The 17674-nt window shown below is 38.2% G+C and overlaps 1 protein-coding gene across 5 annotated transcripts in view; it reads right to left on the bottom strand.

The window, feature by feature from the left end:
* Positions 1–7099: 7099 nt before the first annotated feature.
* pld1a (phospholipase D1a) overlaps positions 7100–17674 on the bottom strand; it is a 29055-nt gene continuing 18480 nt past the window's right edge. For 3 of the 5 annotated variants that reach the window (XM_081699967.1, XM_027008570.3, XM_081699968.1), the window contains exons 18-26: positions 17207–17320; positions 16921–17031; positions 16719–16807; positions 15893–16006; positions 11364–11413; positions 10716–10850; positions 9523–9676; positions 9114–9231; positions 7100–8754 (exon numbers count right to left, since the gene is read on the bottom strand). In XM_081699967.1, coding sequence (XP_081556093.1) covers positions 8530–8754; positions 9114–9231; positions 9523–9676; positions 10716–10850; positions 11364–11413; positions 15893–16006; positions 16719–16807; positions 16921–17031; positions 17207–17320 — 1110 coding nt within the window. In that variant the 3' untranslated portion in view covers positions 7100–8529. Of the gene's footprint in view, positions 8755–9113; positions 9232–9522; positions 9677–10715; positions 10851–11363; positions 11414–11433; positions 11882–15892; positions 16007–16718; positions 16808–16920; positions 17032–17206; positions 17321–17674 lie in introns of those variants that run through there. The other 2 variants (XR_014117863.1, XM_081699969.1) reach the window with 2 other exon arrangements.

Here is a 17674-nt window from a genome sequence, read left to right as displayed (position 1 = left end):
TAAAAGTATCTTCTTTGAAATTGAACTTAAATGCAACGGGCGGATACAAATCCCTAGCACCGCCCATTTGCCGACTGATAGTATAATGTATATATTTAATCTTTGGGAGCTGCTGGTTTTCATTGGAAATTACACAGTGTTTACAGTTCCTGATAAAAGTAATTTAATTTTTAACACTCAAATGGCTCAGAGTCTGTAACCGGGAAAAAAAAAAAAGAAAAAAAAGAAAAGAAAAAAAAGAAGTAATTTGTAGTTTGTTTTATTTATTTTATTATTTAATATTTAAACGTTTTTAAAAGTGGAATAAAAATTATAATTTATTAGTCTTAGACGTAATTGTTATCTCCTTTTTAATTGTCCTTTTAGTACCTTTGCCAACTTTTAAAGCTACTTTTTCTTTGATCATTTTTATGACTTTCCTAGACATTTTAGTTTATACCTGTGTACAGTTTTGTTTTTAAAAAAATAAGGGTACAGTAATGGAGGGTGGTTCATGTGAAAAGGATATTTCTAAAATACATTGTTAATAGGACATAGACAGCTTTGAATTTATCAAAGGATTTCATTTATCACATTATTTCTTCATCACGCTTTGTTCTACACACTTTTACACTGCTTATGATTTTGAGCTTTGAACAGGTTGCAACTGACATTCCATCTGTTCCCTTCACAAATCATCTGCTTGATGACTGACCCTGAGAACGCGCTCTAATCGTGTATAGTGTTTTGCACTTATGCTGCTTTAAGATGGAACTTATGATCCAAGTTCACCATTTATTTTCCATGTCAGTGTAAAACCGATGTAAGTCCCTGGCTGCTTTTTAAGCTAGCTGGAGGCTGGTGTGGTGTCGCTTACACATAATCTGTGCTTTTTATTACTTTTTATACCAGTGTGACGCGTGCCTGTGGAGGGTAGCGCAGTCAGAAACATTTGTTACCAAACCACATGGTTCTTTCACTAAAGGCCGTTTAGGTTTTTTGAGCACTCCTTGGTCGTCGCAGCCTTGACACCTGTTTGTGGGTATCTGAGAGCCAGCCATGGCCCCTGTTCAGAGACATAAATCAATCACTTGGCATAAACGGAGGGCAACAATTAGACTGGGTGTCATGCAATGTCAGCAGGACCAACCGGGCACTGACACGGGACCTACCAAGATGCCTAACATAAACGTAGCAACCTAGCCATGTGTGCGTTTGACTCAGTGCCTTTTAGGCACCAGCTGTTTCAAAACAGATATACAGTAAATTACAATAACTAAGATTTGAGACTGGGTTTGGTGTGCACTACAGGAAACACTATCTTCCCTCAGATTCACCAGAGAGTTCTACCATAAACATCACTGTGGCTCATGTGGGTTAAACCTAAGGCTTAAATCAATGTCACCGAATCACTGAAACAAGCATTACAGTAACAATGATATTGAGTTCAAATGGCACTTGAAGGAGTTGTCACATGCATTCCTTGTTGTGTAGAGGGTGGGATAATTACATTTCATTCAGATGATAAATCATTCCTGAAGAACACACCTTGTGCAATGTCTCAATCTCTCTCTGCAATGACAGCTGTAATAAAGTTAACAACTTCCAGAGAAGTAACTGAAAAATTTAACATTACAAAGAAATGAATAGAAAGCATATTGTCCATTGCCAAGGAATAAAATAATACCTTGTGAAAATCCAGAGGCAGTGCCTGTAATGGTACGTGATGAGCTGCACAAAAACAACAATGTAAGATTTTTTTGTTTGTTCATGCCAATGGCATGACTCTGACCAAAGATATTTGCTTTGCATATAAAAGAATTTGTATAGAGTATAAATGTACTCTCCATAACTCAGGGAATGGAGACAGATGATAATGCATTAATGTCTATGTTCTTTGTCACACTGTTTACAATAATACCATGGGGAACTGTGGAACAGCAATGCAACAGGATGCTATCTGGCCACAATAGTGAAGTTGTTCACTAGTAGGGACTTGTACTTACAGTCCAGTATATATTAATATTAACCAGAACAGGTGTGCTGGTTGGGTGGGTTCACGGTTCAGAAAAAAAAAAATTGGAGAAAAGAAGCATTAAAGAGGCATATAGAGAGAGCATTCATTCCCTGTGTCTAAAGGCCCCCCTAAATACCTGAAACAAGTACGTTAGCAGTGCTGGTCTTTTTTTGTTTATTCTCTTGTCATTCAACTAAATTTCTGTTTAATTTACTCAGATTTTTACACACCCAAATTCTCTCTAAAAACGTAACAGCCTATTCACAAACGCCCTGTAGTGATCTATGTTGCTTGTCATTCCTTCCATGGTATGATCAAATATTCCATTCCTATGAAACACTAGTTAAACAACTATAGACAAGTATATATTAAGCTAGGATCACCTGCATTGAGTTCATTACATAGAGGATGGAACTTCAAACCAGGCTTGGATATTATCTCTGCCTCAACACTTGATGGATTTGATTCCAGCTAACGGCTGCTGTAATGAGGGTCTTGGGAGGTTCACACTCAGGTCAAAGAAACAGACCTGCTGATGTGTGAATCGAATGCAAATATCTAGTGTGCTTGTTCTACTTTCTCTGCGTGTGCAACAGTGGTGAGCAGTAATGAAGTACAGTGACCTTTACTCTAAGCAAGTATAAGCTTGGAGTGTTTATACTTTACCTTAAGTTATACTTTTCCATTTTTTGGTAACTTGCGTACTTTCAGTCTATGTTTCACAATTTATACCTTTTACTCTGCACACATGTACTTATCTGCTTGGTGAAAACAAGGAGGTGTACAAGCCAGGTAAGATTCAAAATCTGCCACCTTCCTCAAAAAATGAAATTGACAGACAATCCATCATTTAATGTCTTATGTAGGCCTACTTGAAGGAATTTTTCTTCATTTATGTAACAGTAGTTTTTATTCATTTTCAAATGCCTTCTCTGCTTGTCTTACTAGTGCAGGATTTCATTCTTCTAGACTTAAAAACACACTGATGTGAACCATAACTGTGACTAGCTAGCTAATGTTTTAAGGACTGTAACCTACTGTTAATGAGAGCAGCTGTGAATAGGCACTATCCCCAGAATCATGATACCTATTATTAGCTATTAGTTATCCCTGCAAATTAAAGGAAAACAGGACAAAACATTTCTGTAAATGTTTTTCTCCTATCAATTGATGCCATTTTTAAATTTTGGACACTGTCAGAATGCATTATTCAAATTTACCCAGTGGATATTCAACTGCATACAGACTACTCTTGACAACTCTTTTCAATTTGATTATTATTCAGTTTTATTTTATTGCAAATGATGCCCCCTGCAAAAGTGGGCTCATTGTGCATTAAAATATTCATAATGAAATACTAAAATAGGAATACTTCGGCCTCAATTCTATTTACCTCAGGTATCTGTGTACTATATCCACCGCTGCTGTCCAACACAGACAGAAAAAATGCTTGCACGTTCATCTGTGACACCCAAGAGCTTCTCTTTCCAAATGAGAAGTGGCAGTGATGGCTGAGACAGATTCCTTGAAATAGACAAGAGCGATAAGAGTGCGGGGTAGGTTGTGGTTCTAATCCATCACATTGAAGGTATACCTTCAATGCTCTGGTGTCCAGCAGGGGTGATGTTTTGTGGTAACGTGACTTGGGCCATAGCATTCCTACTACATTACTAAATGATATATATATATATATATATATATATATATATATATATATATATATATATATATATATATATATATATATATATCAAACAGACAGACAAATAATAGAAATGTCATAGACATGAATGGCTGACAAAGGTTCTAAAAATCTGATGGCAAAGTCCAAACATGCAAACATGCTGTTGCCAGGGAGCTGATAGGACTTGCTTCACTTCTCACTGAGTATACATTACAATACTTCCATTTATTTATGTTCTGCTTAATTATGTATTTAATTAGACCATCAAAATACAAAATATAAAAATAGAGCCATAAAGGCAGAATTTAGATCCAGGTGTCAGGGTGGTTTTTTCAGCACCGTGCTTGTTTATTAAAGATACATATTAAAGCTAAATAATTTATTACACTGATGCGGTTCAGTGAGTCACTTTTTAAAATGTTATATACTTCTCCATATATATATATGGATGGAGTTAGGCTCTCTTCATGCAGTTAGTTGTGCCTACAAAAAATAGAGTGGGAGGGCCAGATGGGGTGGGTGAAACTCTTGGGGTGATACACTAAAAAGGCCATACTGCACAGAAGAATTTCAGAGTGCGCAAGTTAATACAAAGGTTAAGACATTATATTATAGTGTAGAATAAATTGCATTCTATTTAATTCTCAATAATTTATATATATAGATGGATAGATAGATAGAGTACACTAAGTAAACATAAACACAGTTTCAAACAATATGCATCCTGTTGTCTTCAGAGATAAAAAATATAACAGCTGACAAAATTTCTTCCCTGATGGTCAGTCATTGAACTCCAATAATGAAATGTAGGGTACATGAATAACTTTATGTGAACAATAAAAAATAAAATACATTCTCACAACTGATTTCCAATAGGCCTATTTAATACAAGTAGTTTACTACATTACCCTTCACTTACTGCCACTGGCAATAATTTATTTAATGATGCATGTCAAGACTTCTCGAAGGTACAGTGCATCTAAAACAGTACACCCATGTCCATGTGACACATCCAAGTTTATTGAGATATAAAAAAAACCCCACAAATGACTCTTGAACGCTACACATTAGCTGTGCTTGTGAAGAACAGGAGGACCCAGTCAATTAGAGACCCCAAGCTATTAAGGTCACCCTGAAAACTTAAAGCTATTAAAATCATTCTGAACACTTAAAGGGATTTCATCACCACTTGCGCTTTTCTAGCAGACGTCTGCTTCAATGCGGCATGTTTTGGGAAGGACCACTGGGCAGATTTGAATATTGTTTCATAATGCTTCCAATCACCTGAACCCCAGTGAGGCAGATGGTGGAACATAACAGTTTCCCTTGGAGAGAAACTTGTTAATGTTAAAACGCAAATTAATGTTACTATAAGCGGTTTTGTTAAACACCAAAATTTTGCATATAGATATGTCGTATTACAGGCAAGTGAGTGAGGAATTTAGACCGAATCCAAGTCTCCTGCTTCATAACACCCCTAGACAGATGATTAACAGTTCAAAGAGCAATATTGTTTTGTAGTTGTTACCAATGAAAGCTACATATTACACATAGTTTTCTTACATTTATGGCATTTAGCTGACACTTTTATCCAAAGCAACTTACAATTATGACTGAACACAACTTGAGCAATTGAGGGTTAAGGGCCTTGCTCAGGGGCCCAACAATGGAATCATGGCAGTGCTGGGCCTTGAACTGGCAACCTTTTATTTATTAGACAATTAGTCATAGACCTTGTAGAGGTGTTGTGGTAAAATTACCTTACTGGTGTATAACTAATTCCGTTCAAAAAGTAGTAAAGAAAGGTTTCAATGCATTGTGTTTGATATTTGTGAGAACTTTCTGGTCACTTAAAAAAAAGCACAAGTTGCTCAGCTCTTGTTAGAGGCACCCTTTTCATGTCCATCAGCAGATCCCTGAAAGTCTGAGATTAGGTGGTGGGAGGACGTGTCAGCTTTATGGGGGCTAAGACTGTCTTCTACAGAAGCAGACATTTAAACTGCGCTAAATCTGCCTTTGCTGTATCAGATACTGATACTAAGTGTGAGGGGTACAAGAAAAAAAATATTAAAGACAATACAGTCAACTTCATATGGCTTTGATCACTGTAGACTTTGTAGATGAGGAGAGATTTTTAAATATTGGAACAAAATCAAATTAACAGATCATTAAATAATAAATAAACACAGTTAATTATTATCATTTATGGTTCATAGTAGTGTAGTTGTCTAGCCTGAAATAAAATAGCCTGAAATAAAACAGAAAACAGTACTGAGCAGTCATAATCCAAAACAGGTACTACACTCAATGGCGACCCCAAGGGGTGGCTATGGGGGCTGCAGCAATTCAATTACTGGCCATTCCATAGGCCCTTGGTGTTTCCCACCTCGAGAATGTTCTGAGTGAATTGGTGTTAAATGTAGCTAATGTTAGTAACCTATAGCAGATACACCTATTGTTTATTTGTGCATTTGTATGTATGTGCTTGGTTCTGTAAGTCACGTTCCTTTTTGGTTAAATTAGCATTTTAGAAATTTTACCCTTTATAGTGGAGCTTCAGTGGGTGCCATGGGTACTATGCACCCATGATATTTACATTTATGGCAAAATGTGTTTTGTCATTTACTCATAGAATACATCCTAGCCAGTACAGTATGTTGGAGTCCAATATACCAATGAACTAGAATACTGTTGAAATACAGGGATCAATGCTGATGCCTAGTGCAAAATACATAAGTGCAAAATACATAAGCTCTAACTTAGACAATGATGTGCAATAAACAATAAGTACTAGAGTTTGTTAGTCAATAAAGGAGCAGTCAACAAACAATAAGTACTACTTTCATTTTGTCAACATAGGAGCAGGATTAGTAGTCATTTAAATATGCCACAAATAGATGGGTCTTCAGTCTGCAATTGAAGACTGCAAGGGACTCTCCTGTCCAGACAGGAAGCGGAAGTTTGCTCCACCATCTAGGAGCCAGGACAGAATAATCTCGACGCTTGTTTTCCATGAGACTTGAAGCATGGTATTTCAAGTCAAGCCGTACTTGAGGTTCGAAGTACTTGAGGTATGGATCACGCTTTGACCATTGACATCATGTATGGAGGGGCTGGTCCATTTTTGGCTTTGTAGGCAAACATCAAGGTTTTAAATCTGATGCAGGCAGCTACTGGAAGCCAGTGAAGAGAGAGCGCAGCAGTGAAGTGACGTGAAATTTGGAAGATTGAGGACTAGTCGTGCTGTTGCATTCTCGGCAAGTTGTAGAGATCTGATGGCTCTTAGAGGAAGACCAGCAAGTAGCAGGTTGCAGTAGTCTATCTTTGATAATACAAGAGACCCGGGCAGCTTCCTGTGAGAGTAAAGGCCGAATCCATGCAGAAAAGCCTCCAGAAAGCAGTATTTGTAAAACCATTACTTATTGTTTTATGTTTATTAAAGTTATACACCATTTCTAGACATTTCATTTCTACTTTCACTTGTTTTAAGTACAAACGGTTGCAAATGTGCTGCTCCCAAAGATTCCACAGCTAAAACCTGAACTGCTTTGGGCTAAATGGGCCCTTTCCACGGAATCATTTCTGCCCATTTTCAAGAGTAAATCAGAATAGGCGTGATATGTTCAATACGTTAGTCACTTCTCGCTGTCACATTAACATGAAATAAACACGTTAACGACCATATGTCCACATTGTTGTTACTTTATACAAAGCAGTAACTACATGACTGCTCAGATATTTACTGTAGATTTTATGCAATTTTTGTAGCCTGTCCAGGTTTTTTTTGCTTGCATCCATATACTGAAATTGCAAGTTCTGTCCCTGTTAGTAACGTTACAGTAGGCTGTATTGATTGAAGGAATGGCAAATACTTGTAAGCAATATAAAATATTAAGTGTTGGACATAAATTAAACCTGTTTTTTTTCATAAATTTTAAAAATGAATATTTATGGTTATGCAACCCACACCAAGTTAATTGATGATGCACTGAACTTGGAAATTGATAGGCAAATTAATTATTCAGAATGAAACAGAATGCAATTTATTCTACACTATAATATAATGTCTTTACCTTTGTATAAACTTGCGCACTCTGAAATTCCTCTGTGCAGTATGGCCTTTTTTGTGTCACCCCAAGACTTTCACTGGCCCCATCTGGCCCTGCCGCTCAATATTTTTTGTAGGCACAATTGACTGTATGAAGAGAGCCTAACTCCATACAATTACTGTTGCTGGGAAATTCAGCTGGGACATTCAGTCAACTTGTCTTCTGAAGACCGGTAAATGGAATCAGGATTTGATTTTGAAAAGAAAGACAAAGAACAATAAAAAAGATTTAAAAACCTACATTGTATAATGCTGTTTGGTGTTGAGTGTAGTGGTTGTGCTCATTATGTGCAGCCAATTAAATCACAGCTAAACTTCATCACCATGAGTTAGGTGGTGACCACTAAATCTGCTGGCTCTGAACTAGCCCCCTTCATTTTGCCTCTTCTCTTTTTACAGCAATCTTCACAAATAAAGATACTTCCAAAAAAGCAATCTTTGACATGAAAATAATTTTGATCATATCAAGACTTTACAGATAAACAGACCTTACAGATAAACAGAAGAATACTAGTATATTTGCTTATAGAACATTACTTACAACATATAATCTAATCACAGTTTTAAAAACAGAGATGGAAAACTCCTCTAGGGTTACTCACAGAATATTCACCTTCATGCAATTCACTACAATTCAGCCTCCACAGCCTTACGGCCAGGGCACAACTGTCATCTTCCTTTATACTTTACACCTTCTTTTACACTTCAGGCCAATACATTGTCATAATAGTTCCAGCACTTTCAGGTCCAGATCTCAGTGGGAACTATGGCTTCTTTAGTGCCCACAGAAGGCATGAGGTTCTCCTCACTCAGGAAGTCCAGAGGGAACTGCACAAGAAATCCCCTGATCTTCTTGAGGAGCTCCTGGGCTTTAGCAGGCTCCTCCTTAACCAGACCTGCTTTGGTCTGGAAGTTCAGCAGCTCCTGCATGTTCCTTACCAGACTGGTTGGCAGGCAGTGAAAAACCTGCAATGGCACGCAAGCAAGCACACATTTTCAACCTTTAAACGACATTATAAAGGCAATACAAATACACTTTCCCTGTTTATTGAGAAAGAAAAGAGTGTGTCTGTGTATATAATTGTTTTTGTGTGGCTGGAAGCTGATTCTACTTAAGATCAGTCTTGTTCCACATTCATCCTCTACAGTGCTGGCACTGATACATTCCAAATGTCAATCCAGCAATTTGAGAAAAAAACAGTTATTATTATTGATGTGATCCATATCAGTAGCAGATAGAGAAGCGTCTTCTCTACTCTACGCTTTTTGGACAGAAGCTGATGGAGATGTGTGTGAGCAAGGCAGAGCAAGAGAGTCACATGCACCTTATCATAGATGGTGGCGTTGCGGCCTGCTGTCGTCATCCAAACCTCTTTATAGAAGCGATCGCTAATAGGATCACTCACGTCTATTGTGGGGTCTGTGAAGGCACCGAGGACTGTTCTAGAATGAAATACGCCATGGGTTCTAGAGGAACAGTAACTCACAAAACGATTCAACTACACAAAATCTCAGGTCTCAGATAAGCACAGTGTCTCAGTTATATGGTGTAGAGAAGCAGTGGTTACTCTTTTGTGTGTACTGTCTTTTGGGTAGAAGATTCAGCCGTTTTTCTTTTGTGTAGAGGAGTCTCAATAGACTGGAATGCCTAGCTAAATAGTTACTGTAATGACTCATTGTCATTTCCAAATAAAGGTTAAGGGCTATGTTGTGAAAGCTCTTCAGGTAACATACTTAAAACATTCCAGCCGGAGCCGCAGGGCAAATTTTCCTGCCTGGTACTCTTGACCATCCATGACAGATGACACTGTCTCTGTGTCTTCCACGATCACAGCCAGCTCGCTGTCCCTCTTCCCTAGCATACTGCGATCATTGATATTAGCTGAACCTGCCAGGAGAAGAAAGGAGAGGAGTTTTTTTTTTTTTCATATGTGTATATGTTTCTGCATACGTCATTGAGATTCTTGTGAAGTTCCACAGTGCTGAGCCTTAGCTGAATTGTCTGTTACCCCAGGTATGATAACGGGAAAGGTGTGTATGTGTGTGTGTGTGTATTTGTGTGAGTAGATGACTCAGAAAGAGGGAAGAGGGAGACAATAAGGACTATTGACATAAAAGATGGCATTCAGAAAAGTTAAGAAAGTGGGAGATAAATTGATAATTTTTAATCTTTTGCACTTCAGTTGCATTCATTTGCTAGTGAAGAGATTGGATCTTGAAGCAGCAATTCAATAACAAATGTTTCAGTTCCAGGAGCAGACATTGGTTGAGCAAACTAACTTGATTCGTAAAGGGGATCAGGCAATCCCCCCACCTGGTTCTGAACCTCTCTTCATGTAATGTAATGTTACTGGAGTGGGCAGATTACTTGGCATTTTGAAAGGAAGCATGGTTCTGCTTTTACCATGAGGCCCGTGACAGTGAAAAGTCAGCTCTGTCTGAGCTCTGGGATCATATGCAATAAGTGATTTTTTTTGGTCAAAGTTATCAAGGTCACATTCAAAGGAAAAATCTGATTGAATTTTAATGTTTGGGTGAGTGGTATGATGTTAAAGATGACTTGAGTTTTACTGTTTGGTTGTGTGGTGTTAAATTACGTTAAAGCTTTCAGGCAACAGAGGCCTTTAGGCCTCTGAACACCAGTGCAGAGCATTATACACTTTTCTTGTGCATGCTGTAAACCCAGAATACATTCCCTGCACAGCTGTACCACTGTTTCCGCTAATTCTGCGTGAAACTAAAAGCAAACTGACATTACTATGTTCCCCTTTGCCACCAGAGGGTGAATTAGTCATCTGTCACTGAACTGATTAATCATGGATGGAGAAAATAACAAATCAACCAAAGCATAACACTATTAAAGACAATCAACAAGTTTCTTTGACTGAATGCTAATTGTGCATGCTAATCTCATGCTAAACTCTAACCAATGATGACAGTGTTGTCGTCGGCGATGAGCATCTTGCTGTGCACATAGATGAGCTCTGTGACCAGCCGTCCTTCCAGCTCAGCATGGGTCCTCAGGCCTCCGAACGAGATGTAGTTCATCCACTGGTCTTCCACTGCGGTGCGAGGGAGAAAGAAATGAGACACCCCCTTAAAATGCTAATCAATAAAAAACATGTGCCTACATAAAATGACTTTAATGAAAATCATTTAAATTTACCTGAGATGTCTGACTTCAAACATTCCTCACCCTGAAAGCTAAAATGCATGTTTTATGCTCTTTGCCCCTAACTACATGACATTGCTGCCAACAATGACCTCTGACCTGTGACTACACACTGGTCAGCCACCATTTGTCTCAATGACAAATAATGAATGTCTAGTTATCGCACATGGTTTTCTACAAAGTGGGATTGTGTTGATGTCAGCATCTTACCAATATCACCTACTCTAACACAGTCTTCACTAACTCCACATCTTGGTCCAGAACGTGACACCTACAGCAGTAATGTCTGCCTCATACTCAATACATTGAACTGGACTGAACAGCAACCTTTCATACAGCCATCCACTCTAAGAGAGCGAGTGAAGTGAGGGAGGGAAGGAGAGAAAGATAAATTCTTACTTACTCTCTTTCTTTAGTTGAGAGATTATGGAGTACTCTCCTCTGTTCATGGTCCTGGAAAGATCACACACAGATAGCAAAACTCAGAGAATGACAAATAAAATTGGAATATGATACATCTTATCTGGATAGATAAAATGTAGGTAAATGCATATAGCATGCATTACCATAGCAACAAGAGTGAATTATACACTACCCAGTAGGCACCTCCTCTAGAGGCTCTCATCACACTGTGATTGGATCTCATTGAGGTGTAAACACAATTTGTACACTGTGTAGTTTACATTAGGGAGAAAATAGCAGGACATGTACACCAGAAAAATCCAACAAACATGTGGTCTCTGTTATGGCAAAATGGATTGATGATTGTTCCTGGAGCCAGCAAGAGAATGTCTTTAAAAGGGTTTTAGGGCAATTTTAGCAGCAAAAATGCTATAGAAAGTTGCTGTAGAAATAGACCAATTTAAGAAGACATCTGAAAGTGGTCTGAGTTTCCTCCATTCCACCTCAGAGCTCTGACAACTGTGAAAGAGAAAGGCGATCTGATCACCACCAGAAAGCATGTAAACACCAGCATTAAATACAAGGGTGAGATCAGACCATCTATTATCCAGACAAAACACCCAGATAAATGATCCTATTTTGCATGCAAAACACCACCCTTCTAATTTGGCATGGCACCAAAACCTGCAGCATGTTATGGGCTCTAAAACATGATAGCTATAGTGCAGCAGTAGTGGAAGTAAATGGGAAATTGACTAATCAGGCTAAACCGACTGTCTGCGAGCTACAATGAGACATCACCCAGTTTTCACCCTTTTTATTCCTTGTGTCTTCCATAATAGATCTTGTAAAAAAAACAAAAAAACAATGTTAAACTAGATTATGCTAATACCAACAACCAGTCAAATCTGAAACTAGGTTTACTAAATATATTTGTCATCTAAAGCACACATTGTTAATGAAATCAGTACTGAGCATAATCTGAACATGCTTTGTTTAACTGAAACCTGGATCAGATGAATTTAGATCAATTATATGGCCATGAATGAATCCTCTCCTTCTGGCATTAGCTATGCTCATAACCCCGGTCTTACTGGTTGTGGAGGTGGTATAGCCACCTCTTTTGAATTCCTTTTTATAAGTGGTGATTTCAATATTCACTCAAAAAAAGATTCTTTTAAAATGAGCTTTCAACCAGTTCTTGATTCTGTGGGTGTCACTCAGAATGTGGTGTGGCTTGTGCATAACTTAACATAACCATAGTTTAGATGTAATCTCATCTTTTGGTATTGACATAGACAATTTAGAATTCCTCCCTCAAACTGAAGCAATATCTTACCACTTTCTTATAATTTATGAAGCATTTTTGAACCCTGATCATCTGCTGCCCCATTATCAAATTAATTGACCTACTACATCTGCATCTACTATAGCTACATTTATTGATAATTTACCAGACTTAAAAACATTAATTTACCTCTATATCCAGAAGGACTTTATTGTATAACCAAGTACATTGATAATTCATTCTGTATACATTTAGCAAAGGTTGCACCTCTCAGACAAAAAGAATTAGCAAGAAACCTGCACCTTGGTACCACACCCATACATGTACTTTGAAACGAACCACCAGAAACTTGGAGCATAAAGACTAAATTAGAAGTATTTAAAACTTCGTGGAAAACTAGCCTCATTGCAAGTGCTCACTGCAGCAAAATCATTACACTTATCTCTAATAGAAAAAAAACAAACACACAATCTAAGATTCCTATTTAATACCATATCAAAACTAACCAGGAATCAAAATTCAATGGAAACTGAATTCCATTATATTTCTAAATCAATGGTTATATTCCAAATCTGCAGTTATTAAATCACTAATTAAAACAACTTAGGCTTAATCCCCACAAGCTTTCCAATTACAGGCCAAAAAGCTTTTGTTGCAATTATGCACCTTAAAGACAAATTATGTCCATTAGTAAGTTCAGTCTGGTTTTAGACCACATCACAGCACTGAGACTGCACTAATCTTTTAATATCCTTTGATAAAGGATTTCCCTTTCTCATATACTTTTGGATCTTAGTGCTGCATTCGACAGACCACAACCACAGACCACTACATTTTACTAGATAGGATGGATAGGATGGAAATAGTCACTGAAATTAGAGGACAAGCACACTCCTTATTGAAATCTAATTCTTCGTAAGCACCGCATTAGCTTCTATTGTTACATGGACAATATGCAGTCATATATAGCTGCTAATCCTAATCATGCCCATATATGTAAAAGAATTGAGGACTCCATAAAGGAAATAAAAAAACTAGAACTAACTTTCTCCTTCTGAATTCCAATAAGACTGAAGTGCTGCTGCTTGACCTATGGCTGCAACATGCAAATGATCTATCTATTAATATTCTATTAAATTTGGCTTTTCAGTAACACCCCAAACTGTTGTAAAAAACTAACAAAAAACAGGTGTTATTATTGACTCTGATCTCTCATTTGACATACACATTTGTAATGGTACCAAAATCGACTTTCCCATTTACATAGTATTGCTAAACTGAGATATATACTTTCCTCATCAGATGCAGAAAAATTACCCCATGCTTTTATTTAATCAATATTGGATTCTCTTAATGCTCTATAAAATTATTAAATAAATTCTAACTTGTACATAATGCAGCAGGCAGAGTCCTTATGAGAGCTAGAAAGTTTCACAACATTAATCCTCTTCTTTCAGCTCTGCACTGGCTCTCAGTTTAATTTCGTACTGACTTTAAAATACCTGTGTTAATGTATAAAGACATAACTGGTCTGGCCCCACAGTATCTGAGTGAACACATTGTATACTATAACCCACCTCACCTACTGTGTTCTCAAAATACAGGGTTTCTCTTAGTTGCTATAATTAGTAACATTATAGCCAGGGGGAAATTCTTCTCCTATAAAGTCTCTCAATTATGGGGACAGCCTTCAGCCTTCCAGCTTTAATCCAGGATTCAGACATATTCAATTTTTAAATCCAAGCTAAAGACATTGGGTAACATCCTGTATATAAAGGTGCAGAGCCTGGGCATATGGATTTTTGGCAATCTGAAATGTTGTGACTGTCTTCCAGCTACTTCACGCGATCACATGAATTTACATTGGTGACAAAGCATCTAAGATGATGCCAGAAAATGTCCCAGTGCTGCCAGCAGATGAACTAATGCACCATATCCATCCACCCACTCCATCTACACCAATGAATGCAGAAACAGCTCACCAACCCTAGACCAACTGGAGTAGCTGAAACTCCCACACCTATACTCAAAAGGCTACTTGGACTAAACATAATGTAATAAAGCATCACCTCTTGACACTTGGTCCTCCCAAGGTTTCTTCCCACCCAGGGAATTTTTCCCTGGCCCGGACCCAAACATTTCTAAAGCTGCTTTTTGATCACTTGTGTTGCAAAAAGCACTATATAAACACATTTGACCTGACTTGACTTGACTAAGTTCCATGCAAAGTTCCATTGCCAAGTTCCATGCAAAGCAAAAATATTGCTGTTACTATGGCAATTTCTCTTTATCTGAAACAAGCTTTTTCTCAAACTGCCTTTGCTCAGCCTTTGTTCTCCTGGAATAACAGCACTTCCAGAAAAGAGGGAAGCAGCGAGGAGCAACAGAGGTGGGCACCCTATCCATTTTTCATTCTACCAGTTCAACTATGGAGTGTAGTAAAGTGCAATTTCTGGGGAGCACAATAAGCATTTCAGGCAAATCCTTGTCTAATTTATTGATTTAGAAAACAACCAAATACCATATGTAACAAATTATAATCTATCTCCATGGTAACAAGTTTCAAAATTTTAACTGCCTATTTCTTCCCATCATTAAAAAAACAAAACAAAACAAAACAAAAAACCCCAGAAAAAAACATGTTATCTCATGGCTGAGATTTTTGTGTGTGCATTATTTGCTGTTTACTTTTTATTACCAAAACATTGCATGTTATGGTAATTCTCTTCGTTATTGGAAATTTCCAAGAGGAGAGAAGATAAGAAGACATTATTTACTGTGGAATAAAACTGATGCCTCACCGACACTGCAGATGCACGAGTCAAGGAGTGGTTCTGTTCTCATCCCAGTGGTTCTGCTCTAATCCCAGTGGAAGCACTCTTTCACACACCGAGAGCATACAGTCTTTCAGGCTCCCAGTGTGGTGGTTTTAGCAGAGATCTGACTGTTAAGCCTTCCCTGCCTTTTTAGTCCTGCCTATGAGGACTCACCACAGGTGGACACCTCCAAGAAGTAGCACATTTTATAATACACATGCACACATACAGGAAAGATGCCCTTCACACAGAACACACACCTACACACCCACATCCACACCCATGCCCACCCCAAACACAATCATTCAATTTGAAACATGAAGATCAGTTCGAGGCAGATCTCAGTATTTGGGAGCAAATCGGTTACACCTGACTGCTGCTCCAATGGCAGAAAGGCCACAGCAGTGTTTACAGCTGTGTTCACACCTGTAGTTGAAATGCATGACAGCCTGCAGGGCGCTGCCTCCTCCAGTGGAGATGTCTCCTTCAAAGCCTGGCAGCAGAGGGATCACCACATATACTCGGAACTTCTTGTTCTCTCTGGAGTCAGGCACACAAACACAGATTACCATGAGTCTCATTGAGGGCATAGCCTAGTCTGTCTACTGCATCTGCTTATGCACCTGGGATCACAGCCAAAGACCTCAATACCAGTTCAATTCCTCTTTAACCTGTAATTAAAATAGAAAAATAATACGGAAAGCAAAGTTGGTCTTTATAGCCTGCTCAGCTTTCATCTAGCCACGTTTGATGACATTTCATACTGCATAAAAACATACTCTCTCCAAGGACTGACTGGGAGTGTGTGGCTCTAGAATAATCAGAATGATCCAGGAATGTAAGAACTACTGTGGATTATTGTTACATCAAGAGTAGAATTATCAATAATATGACATTCTGACAATACCACACTAAAATACTTCTTAAATTACTTTTAAAAGCCAATCTATATGTGTGAGGGAGTGACATGCTGGACTGCACAGCTGAGCCAGCCCCCCATTCACAGACAGAGAACTGAACATTTGCCTAAGATGGTAATAGGACCAAACTTGCTCCCACTATCAAAAGTTTTGTTGTTGTTGCGGTTTGTGTTCATGCGTGTGTGTGTGTGTGTGTGTGTGTGTGTGTGTGTACATCACATTGTATATCAGATTGGGTGTAGTTGCTTGTGTATGTATAGTATGGAGTATTGTATGTGTATGTATGGAGTATGTATAGAGTGACGGTAAGAGTACAGTCCTAAAGATCTTACTTGTGAGCTCTGATGATCCTCTCAATAATCGCATCGCCAATCTTGTTGTAAACCTGCTTGTTGTCAGCACAGCTAATGAAAAACTGGTTCTGCAAAAAAGACAAAATAATCAAATATGTGTAGCAGACTTTCTTGCATTTTATTGTATCTTGTGTCTACATGGAATCTAGGAAGGGCACTCTTCTTAAGAGACAGCAGCTACCTCGATGTAGATGAAGTGCTTGCTCTTGGCAATGACCTGGATGTAGGCATTGTGGATGGATTCCTCATGGTACTTTATACCTGCTGACCAATCTGCTGCCGAACGCAACACCTGCACAGATACACAACGACCAGGATTACAACCACTGTGTGCCCTGTACAACTACTCCATTAAAAAAAAAAAGAGCAAATAATAAACACACATGTATAGGGAGTGGGGGAGGGTAATGGTGCAAGATAAAGAGGAGCTGTGTGTGTGTGTGTGTGTGTGTGTGTGTGTGTCTAACCTGTACTTTTGTCTGCACACAGTCTGGCACTTGGTAAGTCAGTTCATTGGCTGTGCTGTGAGATTTGGGCAGTAAAAATGGGTAAGAGAGAGATCTGTACTTTGGCTTCTTGATCTAAGAGACAGAGACAAATGTAAAGAGAGAAAGAAAGATGAGAATAAAAAAAGATGAGGAAAAATTAGATAAATACCAGAACCAGAAGTTTAGAAGAAATACAGCACATGATAATCTGAAGTCAAATACAAATGTGAATTCTTTGGAAAACCCTCCAAACATGACTAAGCACATTGTCAGGGTTATCCTGGTTTGAGAAAACAAGCATCTAAAGGTTAACATTCTTATGACTAAATCATACAGGAAACAAAGTTTTGACTTAGGAGTTCTGTGGGTAATAAAGCAGTTTATGGCATGTTTGTGTGTATGTATGCGTGTGATATTTTTATGTCTGTGTAGTGTGTGTGTGTGTGT

This window comes from Electrophorus electricus, chromosome 17 (assembly GCF_041902795.1).
Source record: "Electrophorus electricus isolate QZ-2024a chromosome 17, ASM4190279v1, whole genome shotgun sequence".
Taxonomy (NCBI): domain Eukaryota; kingdom Metazoa; phylum Chordata; class Actinopteri; order Gymnotiformes; family Gymnotidae; genus Electrophorus; species Electrophorus electricus.
Note: the sequence above shows the minus strand (reverse complement) of the source record. Positions and strands in the feature narration are given on the sequence as shown.